Source organism: Dendronephthya gigantea, unplaced genomic scaffold (assembly GCF_004324835.1).
Source record: "Dendronephthya gigantea isolate DGI-Jeju-01 unplaced genomic scaffold, DenGig_1.0 000003F, whole genome shotgun sequence".
NCBI lineage: Eukaryota > Metazoa > Cnidaria > Anthozoa > Malacalcyonacea > Nephtheidae > Dendronephthya > Dendronephthya gigantea.
In genome coordinates, this window is record NW_021163013.1 from 255,333 (window position 1) to 278,713 (window position 23,381).

Consider the following 23,381-nt stretch of genomic DNA (forward strand, 5'->3'; position numbering starts at 1 on the left):
TTATATTATTATCAATCCATTCTTACAGATTTAATTATTTCGATCTTGCACGGTGCGGGTGGGCACGAAATAAATCATTTTAAATCCCGGTCCTTTTTGACTTGGCACAAAGTCATCATAATAATCATGTTCCTTCGGGAAAGCGATTTCATTCGAGTCTGTCGCTTTTAGGCCGTAGGATGAGCATCCAAAAGATGCTTAGAAAACGGATTCCGTTGCACCCCTCGTGAAACTACATAATTTTCACATGAATCAATAGATAAAAACTTACTTTATCAGAATCCGTCGCTCCCCAAGCGAAACAGGTGCACAATTGGGAAAACAATCCCTCCAAAGTTTGCTATATTCGCGCTTCGAAATATTCAAATCGCCATTGTTTTAGTAGCAAATGCGCATGCGCTTGTCAGCCAAACTCGCACTGCGCACGCGCATAAGCACGCACATGCTTCGAGTTATGCAAAATAATCATGGCTGAAGATATTTATAACACTCGAATATCCTCATGTTTTATTCATTTTGATGGCGTTACGGAGCAACTTTGCAAAGTTACACGCCAAAGGCTTAAGAAATTTCTTGAGTGTAGGTCCAAAATGGGCCAAACTTAAATGTCAACAAGCTGAAATAGCTAAGAAATCTTACGAAAACATCGATGACGGATCTGTCAATTCATACATGGAGAAGAACCCTGACAGCATTAACTGAGAATGGTACAATCATAAAATGCTGGAAGAGATTTTGTGATGAAGAGAAGATCCGTAGACAACAGCGAAAGGAAGAAAAAGGAGAAGGCACTAGCTCTGAAACTGTAACTCCTACCGAAGGACTACATGTGAAAGTGGAACCAATGGAACCAAGGCGAAAAATTACACGACAATCAAGTCGCAGACGTTAATAAGACCCTGCCTAAAAGAAACGAGCATGTACTTCCAGAGATATGTATTGTTTGTGGAAGAGATTCCTCTTAGTTCTCACTAGACAAGGTATGGTCATTTTGATAGATATAATTATACTAGTGCAATGTGCACTAGTAGCTGGTGCAATGTGCACTAGTAGCACAGCATTCTCGAGTTTGGTTTTAAAATATCTTGAATTGTGGTCAATTAAGTTTATTTAGTCTTAGGGTAAAGTAGTTTCTAATGCTACAAACATCCAACTGTGTTATTAGCAGATATTAAGTTTAATAGTTTTGTTCACACCAGGTGACTAAGAAGAGAAGAAGAACCCCACTCATGTTGGCAGAAACAATTGATGCTGGTCTTCTACGTACAGCTGCCGAGAGAAAGAATGATGAACGGATACTCGTGTAAATCCGGGGGAAAGACTGTGTAGCACTGGAAGTCCGCTATCACAAAGTTTGCTACTGCAATCATACAAATTTTCTCACCAGAGAGACAAAGAAGCAATTGGAGACTGAAAGATCTACAGTGTACGAGAAGTCTTATGATGTCTTCTGTAAGAAAGTAATCGAGACTGAGGTCATCGCAAATAAGCAAATAAGGTACATGAAAGATTGCTGGAGAAATTTGTTATCATTGCTAAGGACACCGAGAATGTGGATGCATCTAAATATAGAGCTTTTAAACTCAAGCAACGACTGATGAAAAGTTATCCCCAACTTGTGTTCTATGTACCGAAAATGAGAAATGTTAGTGAGATTGTATATGTGGAAAATTTGGATTCTTCCGAATTGGTTGAGGAACATATGTCAAACAAGTCAGAAAACAACGATGAAGACTTTGATGAAGAGAGCTATACCGGTACCATTGATGATGATGATCTGAATTCCAACACAGAAACTGAGGGAAATTCTAAAGTCAATGAGTTACAAATTCTATACAATGCTGCATTGATTCTTTGCCAAAAGGTCCAAGATATACCAAAACTGAATCTTCCTTGGCCACCATTGGCATCTGATTTGACAATAGATAATGTGCAAAAAGTGGTTCCATGTGAACTTTTTAATGTATTGGCTTGGACTTGTGGATTCTCTTCAGAGCCAACTTTAAGTGAGTACTGCCAATTGAGGGCAAGAACAGTTCCAAACTAACATCAATTGTACAAGACCTTGTGAATTTAGCATCTGGGGGAAGGAATCTTACACCCAAGAGCATAGCACTTGCCATGGCACTTAGACAACTGACAGGTTCAGCCTCAGTAATTTCTCTATTGAGTGGCTTTGGACATTGCATGTCACACTCATTTGTATTGTGCCATGAAACTGCCCTTGCACAGATGAATATATCCAATGATTCTGCTATTCCTCCAGGCTTTGTTAGTGATGTTCCAACTACTCTTGCATGGGATAATGCGTTTGGCCAAGGCTATATTTAAGCGAAATATTTAACTTGTTTCTTGATTGTGTGAGTTGTATGTATATTTATATATTCTCCGTCCTGTTTGATACAGGTGGGTTTTTTACCTCACAAATTTTTATTGAATTAAGATGTTAATAAGTAGAATTATACGTTAAAACGGTATTTTGAAACAATAGCCAATAAATTGAAGTGATTTAGCATATGAGCAAGCAAAATGTACAATGTGTTTTAACAATATTTATTGTGTGTGTATTTATTCGTTAATATTACAAGGTTTGATCTTTATTCCGTGATTTTATTTTGTTATTTTTACACGGGAAATCGGGGGAAACCCACAGGGAAAATCCATTTTTCCTGTCTGCGCGTGCGCAGTGCGAGTTTGGCTGACAAGCGCATGCGTATTTGCTACTAAAACAATGGCGGTTCGAATATTTCGAAGCGCGAATATAGCAAACTTTGGAGGGATTTTTTTCCCATTTGTGCACCTGTTTCACTTGGGGAGCGACGGATTCTGATAAAGTAAGTTTTTATCTATTGATTCATGTGAAAATTATGTAGTTTCACGAGGGGTGCAACGGAATTGCATCTTTTGGATGCTCATCCTACGGCCTATTTCGTCCACGACCTTCAAAATTGAAAGGTATTTAAAAGGCAAGCGGCAAAATGCCTTGAATTCGCTATTTTCTATTATTACCTGCTATATTTATATATTAATCTCGGAAGCACTTACAATGGTGCATCCGCGGCAACTTGCTTTTCCTTATTCCATTAGTTTAGTCTATATTTACAGTTAATCCATTATCCGATATCCGTTACAACGCTAAGGACTTACGAAATGTAACAAAGTCCAACAGCTTCAGGCTTCTGTTTATTAAACTTCAGACATGGCTTTTAAGCTTCTAACTTTAAAGACAAAAACACGTCAAGAAAACTATAATTTGCCATCGTTTAAATACGCTCAAGTTGAAACTTTAGAAGTTGTTGGACATGGGGCTTTTGGGACAGTGTCGAAAGCAAAATTTCGCGATGAAATTGTTGTTGTAAAAAAACTTCTCGGTAGCGAGTCCGAAGACGACGAAGAATGTTTTCTCAAAGAGGCAAAATTGATGAACGCCGTGGACCATGAAAACATAGTAAAATTTAAAGCATTTTGCCACATTCCACAGGCAATTATAATGGAGTTCGTGTGTTTTGACTTTTCTCCTTTCGAGTTGTCAAAACAGATAACCAGTCTGACGGCATTTCTAAACTTCATGGACAAAAGTGACGGTTTCGAGTGCTTTAAAGATAATTTGCCCGTGCAAATTGCCCATGACATTTCGGTAGGGTTGGCATACCTACACGAAAAGGGAGTCGCTCATCGTGACTTGAAAGCTAAAAATGTATTGGTTAGTAACCAACGCTATTGCCATATGACAAACGAAGAGTGCAGGATGAGAGTGTTTTCAGAGAGGCCAATTATATGCAAGCTTGCTGATTTTGGAGAAAGTAGATCCCAGCAGATACAAACGGCAATAATCCACTCAAAAACGAGAAGACTTGACAGGCATATAATAAATCATATATACGCGAATTATTAACTATCAAAATTATTAACGCGCCACTTATACACACTTTAATATAGTTGTTTTTAAACACAGCTAACGCTATGATCGCCATCGCGAGGCAGTGAGCTCAGAGGCACAGATTATCCGAGGTCAGCTCAGCCCAAAAACCATCCGCACACGTGAGAAACTTGCCTCTCGGGGCGAATTCCTCACGAAAACAATCCCGGTAACTTGCTAAGCTAGCAGCCACGCGAGGTCTTTAGCTCAGCTAGTAACCATAGTATTAGCTCTCGTGTACGGCTCGGCTCGTGTGGCTGTAACCTACGACGCGGACGTGAAGTAATACCATAGACAATCCAAAAGACAGGGCCTGGAAACGCTAGCTAAAGCACACATATAATTTAATTTAAAATAATTTACCCGCATTTTCTACCATTATCCGCACGAATTTACCCGCATTTTCTACCATTATCTGCACGAATTTACCCGCATTTTCTACCATTATCCGTACAAATTTACCCGCATTTTCTACCATTATCCGCAAGAATTTACCCGCATTTTCTACCATTATCCGCAAGAATCTACCCGCATTTTCTACCATTATCCGCAAGAATCTATCCGCATCCGCCTATCCGCACCCGCATTTTCTACCATACCGTTTTGTAGTCATATTAACTGTTTTTTTTAAATTTAAACACGCCCCTAATGAAAATCAGCCTAGAGATGATGGGACAAGGTATTGTATTGTTCTTCTGGCCAGAAATGTACGTAAGTTGCAGCTAGTGCAGAATTTTGCAGTTCAAATAATCAGTGGAGTAAGGAAATTTGTTCATATCACGCCCACACTCAAGAATCTGCGCTGCCTTCCCATTGAAAAACAATTATATATACGAGATGCCACACTTGCTTTTAAATGTATGACAGGCTGTGCACCAGAACATCTAACTAAACAATTGGTCTCTTGAGAACAAATATCTGGACGTTCAACATGCACGCAATAAACAGAGTCTTGATATCCCACTATGATAAATGATATCCCACTTTTCAAAACTGCATCGGGTGGTCAAAAGACATTCTACTACAGAGCTGTTAGTGTGTGGAATTCGTTGGACCAAGACATGAAACTTTGTACAAATTTTATTACTTTTAAAAAAAATCTAAAAAAGAAACTTCTTAAGGATTTTCTAGACTTAGATTAAGATTAAATATTTGTAGCATATACTAATAATTTATAAACTAGTGTAAATACATACTATATATATACTAGAAAAATATCAGACCGAGGTCTTGACAGTACGTACATAAAAGACCGAGGTCTGTTGAAACGATTTTCGAGATCGTTCATCGTTCGTTGAAACGTTTGCCGGAATTTCGTTCAATGGCATTGGACTTTGGCTCTTGGAGAAGCGCAGAATGCGTTACACAGAAATAATCCTAGAATAGTAGGCTTGTAATGGGGTTATATAATATCAGCCGAATCGTTCGAATGCTATTTCGTCTATTTCGTGAGCTTCATGATTTCGTCGAGCGTCATGCAGACATGAAAGGCTATAAAGCATGCTATTATTTCATTAACTCAAATTTCACGTCAAAAACTCAAACAGCTTTCTTTCAAAAATTTATCGTTTTTCGAAAGCCGGTAATGCAATCATTACAATCTGTACTTTAATACTTCTGTAGCTTCCATAAAACCAAAGTTCACCACGCGCAACAACAACGTCGCAAGCTATATAATTATATTGAGCATTACGAGCCATATGCCTTGGGAAGGTGCTAATTAAATTGCATAACTGTCGGAAGTCTCTAAATGTATGAAAACAGACAAAATCGGATATTAAAATCAATTGAGAGATTTTGCGTGTTACATATTATCAGGCCTGATATTATCTTACTTGTAAACGATATATTTTTTTATAGAAAAAGACTGGATCTGGCATGAATAAAACTCATACATTTTTCAAATTTATTTATAGACTTTCAATGCACAAAATTCACTTCATATGTGTATTGATGTATGCACATTTCAGCACATTGTGATTGAAATTTTCAGTGCGATCCAAGGAAAGGGAGATTATACATTTTAGTATAATAGAGCGTAAATATCCTGATTTGTTTTCTCTTTATTCAATGGTCATCGCACATGATTGCGATTGATAAACTAAGAACTATGTGCTTAATTGCTTATGAGAACTTTGCTTTAGAGGCAACATTTTCCCTAACTGCATTATATTTCGCTGCATGCGGAGCAAACGCCTGAGAGGCTGAGCAGGCGTCTTAATTGTTTGGTTATAATTTGATTTCCCTCGATTAGGAACGCGGAAAGGCTCAAATTTTCCAAATGATAGAGATTGTATGAGAGTTATGCAACTAATCAAACCACAAAGAAGACGCACAATGAACATCATAATATTGCTCACTAAAATTTAGCCCAGCAGCCCTAGCTAGACTTTGATAATGCACAAAACACAAACCATGCATATACCATCTGTTGAACATGATTAGAGCCGTGTGACAAGTAACAAACCAGAAATTATAATCTATATTATACCATTTAGGCTTTGTGGATATTAAACAATTCAGCATAAATAATCAAAGACGTCGTCTTGAAATTCCGTGTTTTATTAGGTTGATTTTTAGCGCTGGCACAAGCCCAAACTCCCCAAAGGGCAAGCTGCCATGCAAGCTGCATGACATACTGTAGTGCAACACAGCGTAAGCCTATAATGCAATATTTTACGATAATAATTACAAACATTAAGTTCGACCTATAGCTCTCAGATTTTTCGCTATATATAGTGCCGCATTTGAAAGAACTTCGCTTTTTTAAGGCATGCAAGTCATTAATTCATCAGAAAATGAACATTATATTGATAAATTTGCCGAGCTGAAATGTATTTTAGCCCGCTGATCTAAAATGCACAACACATTTAGGCATGCCAGCAAAAATCAACTCTATTAATTGTTATATTAGAATGTATATTTGACAGCTGCTTGGACAACAGGTAAATATTGACTATTTTTGATTTAATATCTTACATTCCGAGGTGAAGGCTGCCAGTGCCAGTTTATGAGCGCGCGGGTGAAGATCTTTACCAATAATTTCGCGAAGCACTGTCCCAAATCTTTGCTCGGTATAGACATCTATGGAGAAGTCAAGGCGTTTTACCACGTGCCTAAAGGTATGATCACTAAATGAAACATTTACTATATACGTCAGAATTTATTCAGTATATAACACTTTATAATTATCTATTATCATTAACCTGTCTCTTGCATTTTATGTATGTATGTCAACGTGAGTAAAATGGAATGGATTATATATTGCTTATCATGACCGGAGGAATCGAGCTGGGCCAAGATCACCCAATCATTCCAATGTGAATAAACATGAGATGAAAGGTTGCCAGACCTTCAAAATGGCTTGGTATGAGGTTAGAGTCGAGGTTAGAGTATAGTTGTTATAGCTTGGTGGTCACAATTTAATACGATGCATTTACTCATATTGAAACAACAATTGTGTACAAACTTTGCTGACATTTTTCAAAAAATATGTGGGTAGATGCGTCCTCGAAACAGATATAATTATATTAGCACAGGCAAGGCCGGAAAAAGACTTTGCTAGACCAAATGGATTAACGTTTTCATGCATGTGTTAATTATGCATCTGGCGAAATCTTGATTAGTTATTTTACTATAAGCAGGGGGCACAAATTGTGTCGCAAGTAGATGTCTCGAAGATGTTGAGGATAGGGCTTTTTCTTAAAATGGTGAGTTAGTGAGTATAAACTCCCCTGTGCATGCATGAAATTGTCGTTTCTATATGGGCGGCAGCACTGCTATATATGCTTTACAGAAAAATTTATTTGCACTCTGCTATTGCTATATGCTTTAGTGAAAATACTGTGCACTCTTGCTGCCGGGGTTGAGTGATTAAGTTGTTTTACAGGGCGGAAATTCGGACCTTGCGGATTGCCGGTCATTTGAAAAGAAGATTTCGAAAATTACCCCACCAAGTTATGCGTTTTGTTTCCTTAGGTTACTATTGTTAGGCTCATGCAGGTATAGCTTAGGCAATGTTGCACAGTTGACTATATAGTTAATTGCTCTAACATATGGACGGGGAGCGAAATTAAATATTTCCTACTGAATAGAGTGACGTATACCACCAAGAATTTAGTTAATTTATAATATCACAAGTATTAATTAGGGAATAGTTAATGACTTGCGGTACTCGTTAAACATCATAACACATGCATATGTGGTCGTATGCTCACAAAATATATATAACTTACATGGAAAAGTATGGGGACAGAAATAGCGACATTGCAGCTTTAAGCCCCGTTTACACTACAGTCAATTTATCGGCACGGCACGGCTAAAATTGGTACCCGTACCCAATTTTATTAGTGTTCAAGCTACCAAAGGCAAAACAAAGGCCGAGCGCAAATGAAATGGGCACGGGTACCCATTTTAGCCGTGCCGTACCAATAAATCGAGTGTAGTGTAAATGGGGCTATAGCCTTGCGAAGGAAATATGGCGATGGTGCATGCAATCAACAAAATGATCAGTTTCAAATTTTATGCTATGAGATTTCATAGCCCTAGCCGATTTAATAGCGATTATATGTCTCATGGAAACATTTCCTCGTACCAGACAGTTGTTTTTTCGCAACCTGTCAAGATGTAGTATAAACGGATTTCAATTAACAACTTGATGTGCTGAAATTTTCCATGCATGCTCGAAATCTGTAGTTTGTAGTGCCTCGCACGCGCTGTTTGTAAAATAGAGTCCTTGACCTGGAAAATTGTATCTCAGCTAGGTGTTAGCGACCTAAGTTTGCAAGGCATCATTTTATTTTGACAGCAGTGCAGCCCATAGACAATGAAATTTAAACAAAATATATTATTAAGGTAATGCCCTTAGGCTTGAGCGCGGCTCTCTATAGCCGCTACAAGTATTGCTGTATCCGAACATAATGTGTGCACTAGGTGAATACCCCCTCGAATATCCGAGCTTATACACTTTATCAAATATTTTATTATAATATTACTGCGCAATACATTAATGGGATTGAAATTAAAGGCGGATTTTCACGTGTATATAAATATAGGTGTAGGCATATTGCACATTGCGCCTTTTGATAAATAATAGTATGTAGTAGAAGAGAAGCGATTTCATGCCAGCTAAATTCGGTTATTTAACGTGGCAGAAATATGTCTTTATCAAATTTAGCTATTGAGAAGTTACCAAAGGAATGACACCGATTAGAATTGTTTTGCTGCCAAGAAAAAACAAAAGTTAAGACCATGAACGCGGGTCAATGTCTGCCTTGTCAGGCAGTAAGAACACTTCGGACCATACATTAACAAACCAGATGCCGATTATAAGCTGAAAAGCTATCGCGAAATGGAGCGATCGTATAACGATCATCGCATCGAAACTACAACGAAGACTTGATCGTAGATGTCAGTAAATAGCAAATGTTTTCTTATGATTTTGATTGCGCGACTTGCTTTCTGTGACCCCAGAACATAATATCATTACGCTAGATATACACTATACAGTATTCAAATTACAAATAGATTCTATATGGTAGTAATGTGGCAATTGTACTTTTGCATAACATATAACTTTTTTCCTTAAGTTTCGTCCTAGATGATCGTCATTTGTATAATTGCACACATACAGTTCACCCTAATACATTTTACTGCCCTACAATTTCTACAATGTGTTTACGTGTGGTTCAATCACGCATGCCTGTGTGATTCCCTGGTTTATTTTCATTACAAATCAACTGAGCTACATATGAAACTTTAATAAACACTTCAACGAATCCCTGCCTAATGAAAAGAACATCGAAACAAAAATGAAGTATATATACATACATCAAATTAGTTTTGACAACATGAAAACACGTTTTTACGCTGGTTGCATAAAAACGTGCTTTGCGTATGCGATATTATGTATTTAATTATATATATATATATATATATATATATATATATATATATATATATATATATATATATATATATGTATTTAACGATATTATGTAATTTTATGTATTAATGTGTGGTTATCATCTGTAAACAACTTGATCCTTGCACTAATGAATTTTCAAAGAGTATAAGCAAATATACAATGGAATCTAATCAGTGGACGGTTTCGGCAATTCTAAAACTGGAAAAATTCCGAATCTGGAAAGCAAAATTTAGAGAAAATCCATCTTTCGACTTATGTACTTCTCATCGACTGCACTAAATACCATACCATTTTCGATGGCATAAAGGGCACCTTGTATATGCGAAAGCGTGACTATAAGCCCCCTTTACACTACACTGAATTTATCGCCACGGCACGGCACGGCTAAAATGGGCACCCGTACCCAGTTTTATTAGTGTTCAGGCTACTAAAACAAAGGCCGAGTACAGAGGAAGTGGGTATACAGGTGCCCATTTTAGCCGTGCCGTGCCAATAAATTGAGTGTAGTGTAAACGGGGCTAGAAACTAGACATTTTTAAGGCGACACAGCCGACACTAGAGAATGCATGTCCCGTATACTATACTGTGCTGCACACTATAGAGTGCGCTGTATATAGACTTATAGTATACAGAGTAACTAAAAAAATAATTCTGGCCATGCAGTGATTGAAACAGTCACATTATTGCATGCGCTACAAAGAATATCTTTCTTACTTATTATATCGTTTTCGCAAGGGCTATATTAATTAATCTGTGAACAGGCTACACTTATATATCGATCGGTAACATCGGTTAAAAAAAATTATTATAGACAGTGAAATAATGGTGTCCTCTTGCAATGCCATGTTTTAAACAGGAATAGCCGAATGCTAATTCTACCGAAGGTACTTAAACTAAACTCAGGTAAATCCTGCTTGAAGGTGCCGCTAATCTTAATTCTAGATTATATGTTACGGCTGGACTATAGTTGATAGACTATAGTTGCATGCAGATACTGGCAGCGAAGTATTTTTGGCTTTGTAGCGCATGCAATAATGTGACTGTTTCCATCACTGCATGGCCAGAATTGTTTTTTTACTTACTCTGTAAACTATATACAGCGCATGCACTCTATAGTGTGCAGCACAGTATAGTATACGGGACATGCATTCTCTAGTGTCGGCTGTGTCGCCTTAAAAATGTCTAGTTTCTCAGTGCTAGGCCTTTAACAGAATAAGAACCAGAAGCTTCCTTGGAGGAACATTGACTAACCTCAGGGAAATCCAGTTTCAATATGCGCTACTGTGATAAGTATAATTATTTTCAACATTGTCTTTAGCGTATATTCGATATTTTCCCTGCCATTTTTAATAAAAAACAAGTGAGAATAAATTATACACTCAGCCTTGATATCAATGGTAAAAATATTTCACACTATTTCTATATAATCCTGTTTGAATTCAACAGTGCAAATTCCAATCTAAGAGGGTACCTTTACCGTATGGTATTTAGTGCAGTCGATGAGAATTAAGTACATAAGTCGAAAGATGGATTTTCTCTAAATTTTGCTTTCCAGATTTGAATCTCTTGTGTTTAGTTTAACATAAAATATGTATCCATGCAGTAGCTGAAACTCAACCAAACTGAGACGGTGACGGATGACATTACCTGTGATATTATTATGGAAGGCAGGCCATTTATGTCAATCTTCTTTTAAAGCCAGGCCTGGTTTACAGCCGTGTTAACTGTTAATAAAACGGATGCATGCAAGTTTACGTCTATGTTTGCGGCTTTAATCACTCATATACATTGATTTTGTCTGTGGAGTGGAGGCTGAAGGCTTTCTAACGCTTAACCCGAATCTTGTCGCAAAACGCAAATGTATATATGCATTTAAAGTATAAAATAATGTGATATAGGAAGTATGTAGATCTAATAATTCATTTGGCGTCAATCATATCACGCGCATCAAGCCTTCATATAAACGTAAATCGCCTAAATCGTTCGAACGCTTCTGATTGAACGTTTATTTATCCGTTCGTATTCTCGACGTTCAGATTTTTAGCTAAGTTCGTCAAAACGTTTTCTAGATTCGTTGAAACGTTATCACAGATCGTTCTCTAACCGTGCGTTATCCGTTCGTTTAGCCGTTTCAACGAAATATCGTTACGTATGTTTTCCCGTTGAAGGTCACAAACACAAGGTCGCAAACACCAGACAGATTCGATGAAAGAAACGATGCTGCGTTCTTGTTCCCGAACGCTTTTGATGGGCAGGAAAGCAATTCTGCTTTTGCTCGTGCGACGCCAGAAGCCAGTTGGATATTTGGGCGCCAACCACAACCACCACCATTCTACCCATATTTTCCTCGAGCTCCTGTCCGGCTGTCCCACCGCAACGCGTACAATCTCTGTCTGCTCCTGGTAACAGTTCCGATGGCCCTTCGACCTGCTCGAACGAGAACAGAATACGGAGTTTTTCTACAAATATTGACGAAAACGGCGCTTCATCAACAGCAATAAACACCGATAGAAATGGCGCCAAATCGTCATCGAAATGGGGCGAAGCGCAAACGAGTGTGCTGGTAAGCGAGTGGAAGGAAAGGATCGAGGAGGTAGAAAGTTCTAGAGCGACTGAGGCTTGGAATAAAATTGTAGAGGCAGTGAACAAGGCTGGGAGCAAAAAACCGCCAAACAATGCAAGGACAAGCTTCGTAACTTAAAAAAGGCTTACTGACAAAGACGCAAAGACAAATAACAAAGCAACTGGAAGGCCACCCCAAACCAGCCCATACTTCGACTCGTTTGACGAAGTTCTCGGTACTCGGGCCGTTGTGACAATGCCAGGGATAATCCAGAGTGGGCAAGCCATATTTGGGGACTCGTCTTCATCTTTGCAAGACCAGTCATTCAATGATTCCGAAGAATCTGACCAAGAGTACGACAGGCGAGATGCGAGTGATTCAGAATTGGAGAGTTCTCTAAATGCTGGACCGCGGCCCAAACGAAAAGCGCCAAAGAAAGACAAAAAAAAAGCTAAGAAAGGTCGGATTACCACGGCAAGTGCTATGATCGACTTGACTGAAAAGCTAGTTGAGATGCAAAACTCTCAGTTGAAAATGATGGAGAATGCTCAAAAGCGAAGCGAAGATCTTCTCATAAAGCTTGAAGCAGATCAGAGGAAGCTGGATGAGGAGTCTCGAAGAAGAGATCAGGAGTTTTTTTTAAGAATGGCTGAAATTATGAAAAGATAGATGATACTTGATGAACTGTTAAAAAAACATAAACATTTTTTAATTGATAAAGATAATTATATTTTGAACATGGATTATATTCTAATAATTTTAGAAAAGTTATCAAGTGATCTTAAAGATTATTATTATTAAATATTATTGTATATTGTATTCAAAATTCATAGATTATATAATTACACGCATGGTACTACGATTGTCGTAGCATAACTTGGACATATTTAGGTTAAACTCTGTTCGATTAACAAGCGAATACGTTCAGCAGTTGGATTATGAACAATGTTTTCTTGCCGCCTTGTTTCTAAATATTCCCTGTCTACACGAATAATTCTTCGTAAAATCTCCTCGTCGTCAAACTCCTCACCAGCCTCTTGGCAAAAATTATGTAATATGCAGCATGACAATATTACGTCTGGAATGTTTTCAAATCGGTTGTCCAGCCTTTTCAAAAGTATTCTCCATCTGGCCTTAAGGATTCCGAATGCCCTTTCAACGGTCGATCTAGCTGAAGAGAGAGTCTTGTTAAATCGGCGTTGTGAACGATTAAGATTAGCACCGTTAGGGTAAGGCTTCATTAACCAAGGTAGTAGAGGGTATGCACCATCACCAAGCAGCAAAGGCCGAACTTGAACTCCGTTGATTCTAGCAAGTGGTTCCGTTAAAATCTCACCATTCTGTGCCTTCTGAAAAATATCACTCGAGCGCAGAACTCGTGCATCATGCATGCTACCTGGATAACCAATTGCGGTGTCCAAAAACGTGAGGTTTTGCCCTACGACTGCCTGCAATATAACACTATAGCGATGATGTCTATCGAAATAGTCGAAAGGCTCCTCCGGTGCAATAATTTCAATATGGGTACCATCTATTGCTCCGACTGCTTGCGGGAACCTGCAATTATCTTGAAATACCGCTAACGCTCTCGTAGTTTCATCACATCTGACGGGAAATTTGATGTAATGCCTTGAGCGCTTGGCAAAATTCCTTCGTGATTGTGACACAGGTCGACTTTCCAACATTGAAATGAGCAGCTATAGCGGTAATAGCGCGAAAGCTTGAACCAACCGCCAGTAGGCATAACGCAATAGCGACTCGCTTATGGGGCGGGATAGCCACCCGAAAAACGGTGTTTTCCTTGGCGATTTCTGGGGTCACAAAATCTACCAGTCGTAAGAATGTTTCTTTGCGCATACGAAAATGCTGCTTCCAGTAGCCGGATTGACGTTCGTCTCCAAATATCACCTCAAACCAACCCAGTCATGGTCTTGGAATCTCCCAAAATTGGCGTTGATTTATTTGACTTACAATTCTAGCAATAGCCATTATTGCTAGTGTTATGGTCCGGACGTACTGAAAATACATTATATTTTGGTTGATTCTTCGCAATGCAAGAAACAACCGTCTTCTCCTTCTAACAAGCGATCTGCGTCTAGCAGAAACGCGCTTTCTTTGGTGTTGGTAATAAAGCAATAGCAAGGACTCGTTCTCCATTTTGAGCGCCAAATATTTAAAACTGAAACCCTATATGAAATCTACAAAGTTATTTTTAATAGACTTTAGATTATTAGATAATTTATCTGTCAACATCAACGAGCAAGCACGCATACGTTTTCGAGTGTGACCGCGAGGTGCTTGGCTTACATTCCAACACGAGATTAGCAAGGTGTTCACGCAAGCACGCTAATCCGGTGGTAATCTTCAAGCACAAGCGCTAGTGTGGCCGCGACCTTAGTCATCAAAGATGACTTTAAACAATATATTATAGAGACAAGCCAATTAATCTTCTCGTGGAGATTGACCAATCAGGTGGCAGATTCCTGCGAATTTGACCAGGGTCTTCGTTGGCCGTTCCCCTCGCCATGAACACAGAAGACCCTGGGCACGAGGTTGGCTTCTGGCTTTTGAAGTTTTTGTTGCTAAGCAACATCTCAAATAACATGTAAGGAGAATTTTATTATTGATCAAATAAATAAATTTTGTTGTTGCCCTATAATTTCTTCTTATATTATAAAAGAATTAAAAAATTCTTAATTAGAGTCAAATTGGCTCCTTCGAAGAGTAACATTATCTTTTGGTAGAGCAGCAAGACTCTATTGTAGAGTCGTTTTGACCCCACCATAGAGTCAAAACTACCCTTAGAGTTGAAACAACCCTTCAGTCGAGTCAAAACTACCCTATTGAAAAAGGACGGAAATGACCCCTAGGGGTCAAAACTACCCTTTTGAATTTACAGTGTAATGCAACATACTCGAGTAGCTTTAAAGTTACAGCTGCATTGACGCAAGGCCGTCTTCACGTCAGCTCACCGCACGCTAAAGATATAAATCGACTCTTATTTCCTACTGTTTCGAATTCTCATCAAAAGTTATTGCAGTTGATACCTGACGAAGAAAGGCAAGATCGTTGAAGAACCGTAAGAGATGATGAAGGTATTTAAACTAAACATGCACTTTTTATCACCTGATTTACCAAATATATGCGAGCCATTCTACGTGTTCACAAGGGCAAACTAGATGAATTCAAGCTCGATTCTAAATTTGCCTGGTCCTGTGTGAACCTCGGGTACCGCTTGATTATTGAATTGTCGTTTATTATTCATATTGTTGTTACCGAGAGAAAACTTGACGGCGGATTTGAGGATGAAACGATTGGATCGAAGTTTTCGTTGATACTCTCGACAATGGTTCTGCTATTTGGTCGTCTTAGTTATACCAAACAGTTTCAAACCTGATTTCCAAAACAATGTAAAAATTTATTTCTTTTTCTTTTTTTGTCTTTTAGATCTTTGTTTTCGTTGTTGTACTTGGGTGCTTCATATTTACAGATGCAAGAAAACTCGATGGATACTTTTGGAATGAAGACAGCGAAATTGGCGCCATAGACAGGTATATAATATTGTTTTTATGTATGTTTTTATAAATAATAAATAGCAAAAAAGCACTCGCTGATAAGAGCGGCTCCGCGTAAATATCAACCGTTACCGAAGTCATCATTATGGGTCGCTTATTAACGAAAAATAATTTTAAGATCGATTGAACGAATATTGAGGCTGGGGGGAGCTCGTTTTTGCGGAGAGGCTCTCAGACCAAGAAAATAGGTAGGAAAATAGGGCTGCGCTTCAGCGCAATGTGACGGGGAAACACAGCATTGTTCCCCAAACCAAATATATCACATTAAAGGTAGGTAAATACTTCCACTTTCTTGTGATTTTCAAAACAATCGAAATAATGTAGAATTTTTGACAGGTTTTTGAAATTTAATCTTCCTATCAGACATTTTGTGACACCCGATTTAAGCAATTTTCGAGCGCGATAAATCCAGCATGATGCATGTTTTTTTGGAAAGTTGTTCTATTTTCCAATAAGAGTAACTCATGGCCTCTAGAATGACGCCAAAAGTTTTTTTGGGAACTCTAAATTTGCGCCGTTGAAACAGGGTGAAATACGACCACTTGAGCGCCAAGATGACCTTTGACACACATCCGCTGAGAGCGGTTAAACACACAATATGTAGCTAAAAGTTTATTTTCTCGGTAGATATAACAGACAAAACGACATCCAGAATTAAAATAATTCATAAACAATTCAATGTGGTGAATATCAGTATCAATATTTTAATAACTTGCACTTTTTACCCAGGTCTGAGGCGTGAGACTTTGAAATATATTATCAATTTACTGTGAGATAGTTCAACATTAACATTGGATTTGTAGAGGAAGACAGTTCTTAAGTATAACTTTATTTAAACTATTATAAAAATAAAGACCAATTTTATATACGGATGTGTGCGTTGAAGCTTCATGCATGTGCTAACGAAAATCAGAATGGAAATTTTATCTAGCAACGTATATATAGAGCGGATATAGACTGGGTGACGCGCATTTCCTCTTTTTTGAGGTGAAACAGAGAATGTAGTTGTAACATTAGTTTTTTTTTCTCTCGTAAACCATCTCGAATCGGAACATGATCTGGAAACAAGAGTTTGGAAACTTATTTCTTATTATTAAATTATTGGAACATGATAAATTGAAAATAAGAATAATCTACAAGATGTGAATGACAATTAAACTAATGGCACGGTTTCAATCCACCTTTCCGACGGTCAAACACTAATCAAAAACACGTGATCAAATGACAAAAATTCGGACAAACACATGGTCGGACATACTATAGTTTATATGGAGTGTCAGGATCACATTGCGTTTTAAAGCTCTTTATATGTCTCAAAATGTAGAGGAAATACGATTTCGGCCGTTTCTTACCTTACAATAGTGTTTTCTAACGCTCACGATTCGAAAAAGGTTAGCAAAATGACATTGAACGAGCTAAAAACATACCTTCGCGAGCGCGGTGTTAGCGTCACTTAAAACCCGCGTTGGTATATAAATATTGCAATAAACAACAATAGTAACTCCGAATAAAGTAAGCATTTTCATTCAACGTTTCGACTTTATTTAGTCATCATCAGGAATGATTAATTTACATGTGCATGCGTTGTATAATATAGTATACACTATATGTAATTTGATATTGTTCAAGAGAAAACCGATAGTTGTTTGGATGCCTTTGTGCCATGATTAAGCTCCGGTTTTTGATGACGGATGGCGAGTGATTACATATAGTATATACTATATGTAATTTGATATTGTTCAAGAGAAAACCGATAGTTGTTTGGATGCCTTTGTGCCATGATTGAGCTCCGGTTTTTAATGACGGATGGCGAGTGATTACATATAGTATATACAACGCATGCACATGTAAATTAATCATTCCTGATGATGACTAAATAAAGTCGAAACGTTGAATGAAAATGCTTACTTTATTCGGAGTTACTATTGTTGTTTATTGCAACATTTATATACCAACGCGGGTTTTAAGTGACGCTAACACCGCGCTCGCGAAGGTATGTTTTTAGCTCGTTCAATGTCATTTTGCTAACCATTTTCGAATCGTGAGCGTTAGACAACACTATCGTAAGGTAAGAAACGGCCGAAATCGTATTTCCTCTACATTTTGAGACATATAAAGAGCTTTAAAACGCAATGTGATCCTGACACTCCATATAAACTATAGTATGTCCGACCATGTGTTTGTCCGAATTTTTGTCATATGATCACGTGTTTTTGATAAGTGTTTGACCGTCGGAAAGGTGGATTGCTACTGGGACGGCTTCTGATTTTTCGGGCAGTCTTTTATCTTTTTGTGCCCTTTCATCGGGTTCTTGCAAACTGCGCATCTCGGAGGAGCTCTTTTAGCTGACTTAGCAATTTTTGCAGCCTCTTCTTGTGCAAGAACTACTGAAACTAAAAAAATATACTAATTACAAATAAGCTTACTTTCCTATAATGCATAGTGTTTTAAATGCACCTACTTGGTGTTGTTGATGGTACGTTTTCAACAACAAGGCTTCTTCTAGCCTTTTGTTTTTCCACAGCCAACATTCTCTCTTCTTTATTTTCGAACATGGTGTTCATCGGTTCTGGTGTCATGGCATCTAGTGCAACGCATGCTTCTGCAAGTTGTTTTTGTGAATACGCCCGAACAAATGTTTGGTAGATGTCGTCAACGTATTCTAAGTAAGAAAAATAATTCATATAATAATAATCATCAAAATATAGCAATTCTTTGGAACAACTTTCAATATAGTGTGATGTAATATACCAAAATTTTGGTTTTTTTTGACATCTCTCACAGTGGCCTGACCGTCTTTAAACTTTGGGTATGAAATTTTCACTGCCAAGGGAATCCCTACAAAAGAAAATTGATTTTTATGTATACTATTCTGAATAAACCGAACAATTCGTGATTACGTGCCTAAGACATTACCTATTTTTAGCATCGCTCTCTTGGTCAGATTCCATATCCTCTTCGGAATGAAGAGCGTCATTTCCTGTTTCCTGTTTTTCATCTTCTGTGCATGTGGTTTCGTCTCCCGTTGTATCAGTGTCATCACCGCCGGTTTCAGGCTCAGAGTCAAACATAGTTGCTGTTCTTGATATTTTGCCTTTATGTTGGTCGTCATTGTCTAAAAGTATACTGCATTGAATACCTAAATAAATGAGAGATTTGTGACGCGCACATAAAATTCGCTGTACTTTGCCACTTTTGAACTGTGGTTTGCCATTTTATTTGAGGTTTCCCTGACCTGCGTGGGTGCAGGTATTTGTACAAGGTGTTATATATAGCAGTAATTGAATAACGCATGCCTTAAATCACGCATGCCTTGAATCACGCATGCCTCTGGCTTGTTTTCACAGCTAAATCTTATATGCTGACTTTATATCTTTTCAAAGTGTTTCGCGAAAAAACCCTTCAAGTTGACCATTTCTTACAGACTTATAGAGTCTCGACAGTGACATTATGAAATACCGATATTAAGCTGGAAATTTGAAACGTGTCATGGGTTTTCCCTGCGGTGCCAACAAAACATAATTTTAAAATCAAACGTGGATATACCTTTAGAACGTTTTTCCTTTATCATAGCATCGTACTTTTCTTTCAGCGTAATGTACTTGTTCCACGTTTTTCGTCTTTCTTTCACCAAATACGCACAGCCAAAACAACCACTTGTTTGGGTCGACATGTTATTCTTCAAGAAATATTAAAAAGCATCAGTGCGCTATATATATTACTGAGTTTAGTCACTACCATGCATAACACAACATTATTTAGCTGTTTAACTATAATCACTCACATCTTTTTTAGATTCCACTAGCAAATTTTCATCTGCTAAGTTAGCACTCCTTTCGTGTTCTAATGTCAACTCAATTTGTTCTGGCTGATTTACATCTGTTGCGTTACTGCTACCAGCATCGGTTGAATGCGTTGAAATAGCTTCTTTCACAACCTATTTTCATATACATTCGTCACTTTATACATTAAGCAATAGAAACAGTGAATTTTATAGTAAAAAGTAAAATCAGTATTAGAAAGCAAAAACTGAAAACTACTAACCATTCTCTTTGACCTCGCAGACAAAGGTTTGTCTTCAGAAGAAGTTGTATATTTCGGAATCGCGACGACTCCAATTTCGTCCGAAGCCAACCGCGCTTTTTTACCGGAGAGTTTGGAGAACATCTCTGTAAAGACCTCTTTAGCAAAATGTTCCGAACAAATACTCGAGTAGTCGAGTTCTGTGTTGGATTCCATTTTGCTCGCTTTATGCGCACGAAGTCAACCCACTGTTTGCGCCTCTTTCTTGCTTCGGGCCTTTCGTCTCCAGCGAAAGGTATAAAATGAAGCGAAATGCCCTTTTCTTTATCAGTGACATTCGAACAACCTCCTACTACACATCTATTCGGCATTTTTAGATCGCGTGTCCTCTTTGCGCTGTTTGATTCTAAATAGTCGAGTTGAACGCAATAGAGCTTCTAAATAGTCAAATTGAACGAGTCCCTATTGTGACGTCAAACGCAGTGTTTCGCGCCAGTCTCTTTTGCGCGGTTTTAAGGTTTTCCCGTTTGCAAATTTCGATGCTTAGACGGCAGTAACTTGAAAACTAAAGATGCAAATTCAAATCTGTTTTAGAACTTACTAACTCATTTCAACCATAGATTTAAAAAATTTAAATTCCAATTTTATGACTGGGCACTTTAATAGTCTTCAAAGTTCAAAATATTTCGGTACTTTCCAAAGTCACAAATTAAGTTGTTTTAGAATTATCGATCGACAATTAACTTGCTGGGAAAATCTTTTAGAAGAGATTTGTTGCGCGAATTGTGAAACACAATGTTTGCCAAAATATTGCAAACAATTATATAATTATATGAATTCACCACATTGAATTGTTTATGAATTATTTTAACTCTGGATGTCGTTTTGTCTGTTATATCTACCTAGAAAATAAACTTTTAGCTACAAAATGTTCTATAGAATCCTATAGAATATGCTATAGCATATTCTAAATCCCATAGAATATTCTATAGGACTTCTTATTCTATAGCATATTCCATTGCCATATTCTATAGAATTTAGAGATCCTATAGAATATTCTATTGCACATTCACATTAAATATCCAATAATATATTCTATAGAACATGCTGTACACAATATTCTATAGAATATATGTTATACAGAATGTGACCTTCATGCAATTTAAAATATAATATTTTTAGTACACTATTCGTTGGTCGAGAATCATATTCGCAATTTTTGTAAGGTTCTCTCGACATACTTTTTAAGTCTTAAAGTTAAAATTCTCAGCAGAAATCATTCGTTTTGTAAGGACAAATCACGGATATTTCACACATATGACATATCTCATATCTGTTTCATAATATATGCCCGTTCGCAGGTAAGATGGCGGGCGTTGGGCCAAACAAGCCCGCAAAGTTATGTGGGACTTGTTTAACCGCCACGCATTATTTTCAAATTTTGAGCGCGTCTTTGTATGTAGTTTGTCATCCGTTTATTCAACGTTTTATAACTGATACTGGTAGAATTTAGTGCGTTTTTCTTTCGTATTTTAACATAAAATACGCATTCTTTGAATTTGTCAAAGAGGAATCATAACGCGCTGTATTATGCGAGAAAAATCAGAAGATATGGATAATTTTGTGAATGCCTGAAAGGTGACTATGATCGCGAGAAAGAAGTGCCATGGCAATGAGAAATTTCTAAAGTTAAGAAAATAATCAAAAGTTCATTGACCCATCTACAACAACATGTGTAGCTAAAGTATTGGAATTCAGTGGTGAGTGTGTTTTGTATATGCTATAAATGCTATATGTTTGTATCGGCAACATATGTTCTCTATACCATTATTAATCTTATAAATTTTTATTCACCTTTAGATTAAACGTTTTATTTGAACATTTTATTTACACCTTTTATTTATGCCACTATAAATAGAGCCATTCCAACTAGCTCTAGATAAATTTTATATATCATTAAAAGTGAATTAAATATAAGCTAGGTCTCAAGTGTAAACCTAATTGTGTATTTATTGTTAAAATTTACAGATTTCCTTATGTCCAAACATCACACTAACCAAAGGTCAAAATGGAGCTCTATTAAAGCAATTTAATTAAATGTAAAAGATTTTGTTTATGCAATGCCGAGAAAGTTAAGAGTATATATGGTAAGCAGTATAATTGTTAGTAATTATGTCTGGTCCAAGTTAATATATCTTATATACATATCTTGGTTAAGTTATTAATGAGTTTTACTTTTTCTAGCTGTGTCTAAAGTATGGTGCAAAAAGGTTTGGGGGAAAAGAGGTTGACATATGACAAGTTATGGCACCAAAGATTAATAATATTGTGCAAGTTGAGAAAGCCAAGATGAAAGCATCTGGACATCAGTAACTATATGACATTCCATTTTCTACTATTTACATGTTCTGTACATGTAAATATATTTAGTATAATATTATAGCCTAGTTAAATTTTTGCTATTTTTTTGCACAGTCATTTTATTTGGTGGGAAAACTGCAGTATGGTAATAATTTTATCTAGAAAATATTGATTAAATTTATACATTCATAAAAACCAAGCTAAAATATTTCAATTTGAGTGACACCATATTGTTTTCAATTACTTAGTCCATAATATTTCAATTGAATCCCCCTCAAAATGTGTGAAATGTATATAATTTTCACTTAAGCCACCATTTAAGATAAACAGCCTTCAAACAACCGGCTGCAGTTGTTTTATCTACGAAACAAAATGATTATTTGACAGATTTACCAGAACTAGAGTTCCACATGCAGATTAAAGTTATATGGACACTTATAGGACTTGTTTTTTATTCTTTGTTGTATAATATATGTATTTCAATTTCTTTAATCTATAGATTTATTTATATGTAATTTAAGCAAGGCATTTTCATTAAATCTTTGCATCAATTGAACTTTAAGTAAATAAATTTGTTACATATTGGGAACATTTTATTTGTTTGTATGTCTCACTCTTGCCAGAAAGAAGTTTTGATTATGATGTTATAAAGTGATATATTTCAAAGTCAAAACGTGGACGAATATTGAATATACCATTTATCATCCAATAGCATATTTAATAGATTATCCTATAAAATATACTATAGAATACATATTCTATGGAACATTTTATCACATATTCAACAGGATCATTAATGGAATATTCCATAGATTGAACATATTTTATGGAACATTTCATATAGGATGTCATAGAATATGTGTTAGAATGTTCCATAGAATACCAGTATTCTATAGAACATTCTAATGAATGTTCTGAAGGATATTCTATTGAATATTCTATAAACATGGCATATGTTATAGAATATTCCATTAAAGGTGCTATAGAACATGTTGTAGAAAGTTTCATAGAATA

The 23,381-nt window shown here is 36.9% G+C and overlaps 1 protein-coding gene and 1 long non-coding RNA gene across 2 annotated transcripts; one reads left to right on the forward strand and one right to left on the reverse strand.

The window, feature by feature from the left end:
* Positions 1-887: 887 nt before the first annotated feature.
* LOC114542520 lies at positions 888-2,552 on the forward strand. Its single transcript, XR_003689672.1, has 3 exons — positions 888-980; positions 1,200-2,006; positions 2,267-2,552. It is a non-coding gene; the product is annotated as an uncharacterized LOC114542520 (long non-coding RNA).
* Positions 2,553-18,230: 15,678 nt separating this feature from the next.
* Positions 18,231-19,601, reverse strand: LOC114539104. The gene is made up of 5 exons (XM_028559869.1): positions 19,530-19,601; positions 18,900-19,122; positions 18,735-18,821; positions 18,445-18,645; positions 18,231-18,376 (listed from the first exon to the last, which is right to left on the reverse strand). Exons 2-5 carry the CDS (start codon positions 19,093-19,095, stop codon positions 18,231-18,233), a joined length of 630 nt encoding a protein of 209 aa, XP_028415670.1. The 5' UTR covers positions 19,096-19,122; positions 19,530-19,601.
* Between the last annotated feature and the right edge of the window lie 3,780 nt (positions 19,602-23,381).

Excerpts from the sequence above, each read along its gene's own strand:
- LOC114539104 (XM_028559869.1), bottom strand. The coding sequence starts at position 19,095 with ATGACGACCAACATAAAGGCAAAATATCAAGAACAGCAACTATGTTTG. Across the intron at positions 18,822-18,899 it reads GAGAGCGATGCTAAAAATAG|GGATTCCCTTGGCAGTGAAA; the intron begins GTAATGTCTTAG and ends TTTCTTTTGTAG. Across the intron at positions 18,646-18,734 it reads CAAAAAAAACCAAAATTTTG|AATACGTTGACGACATCTAC; the intron begins GTATATTACATC and ends TTTCTTACTTAG.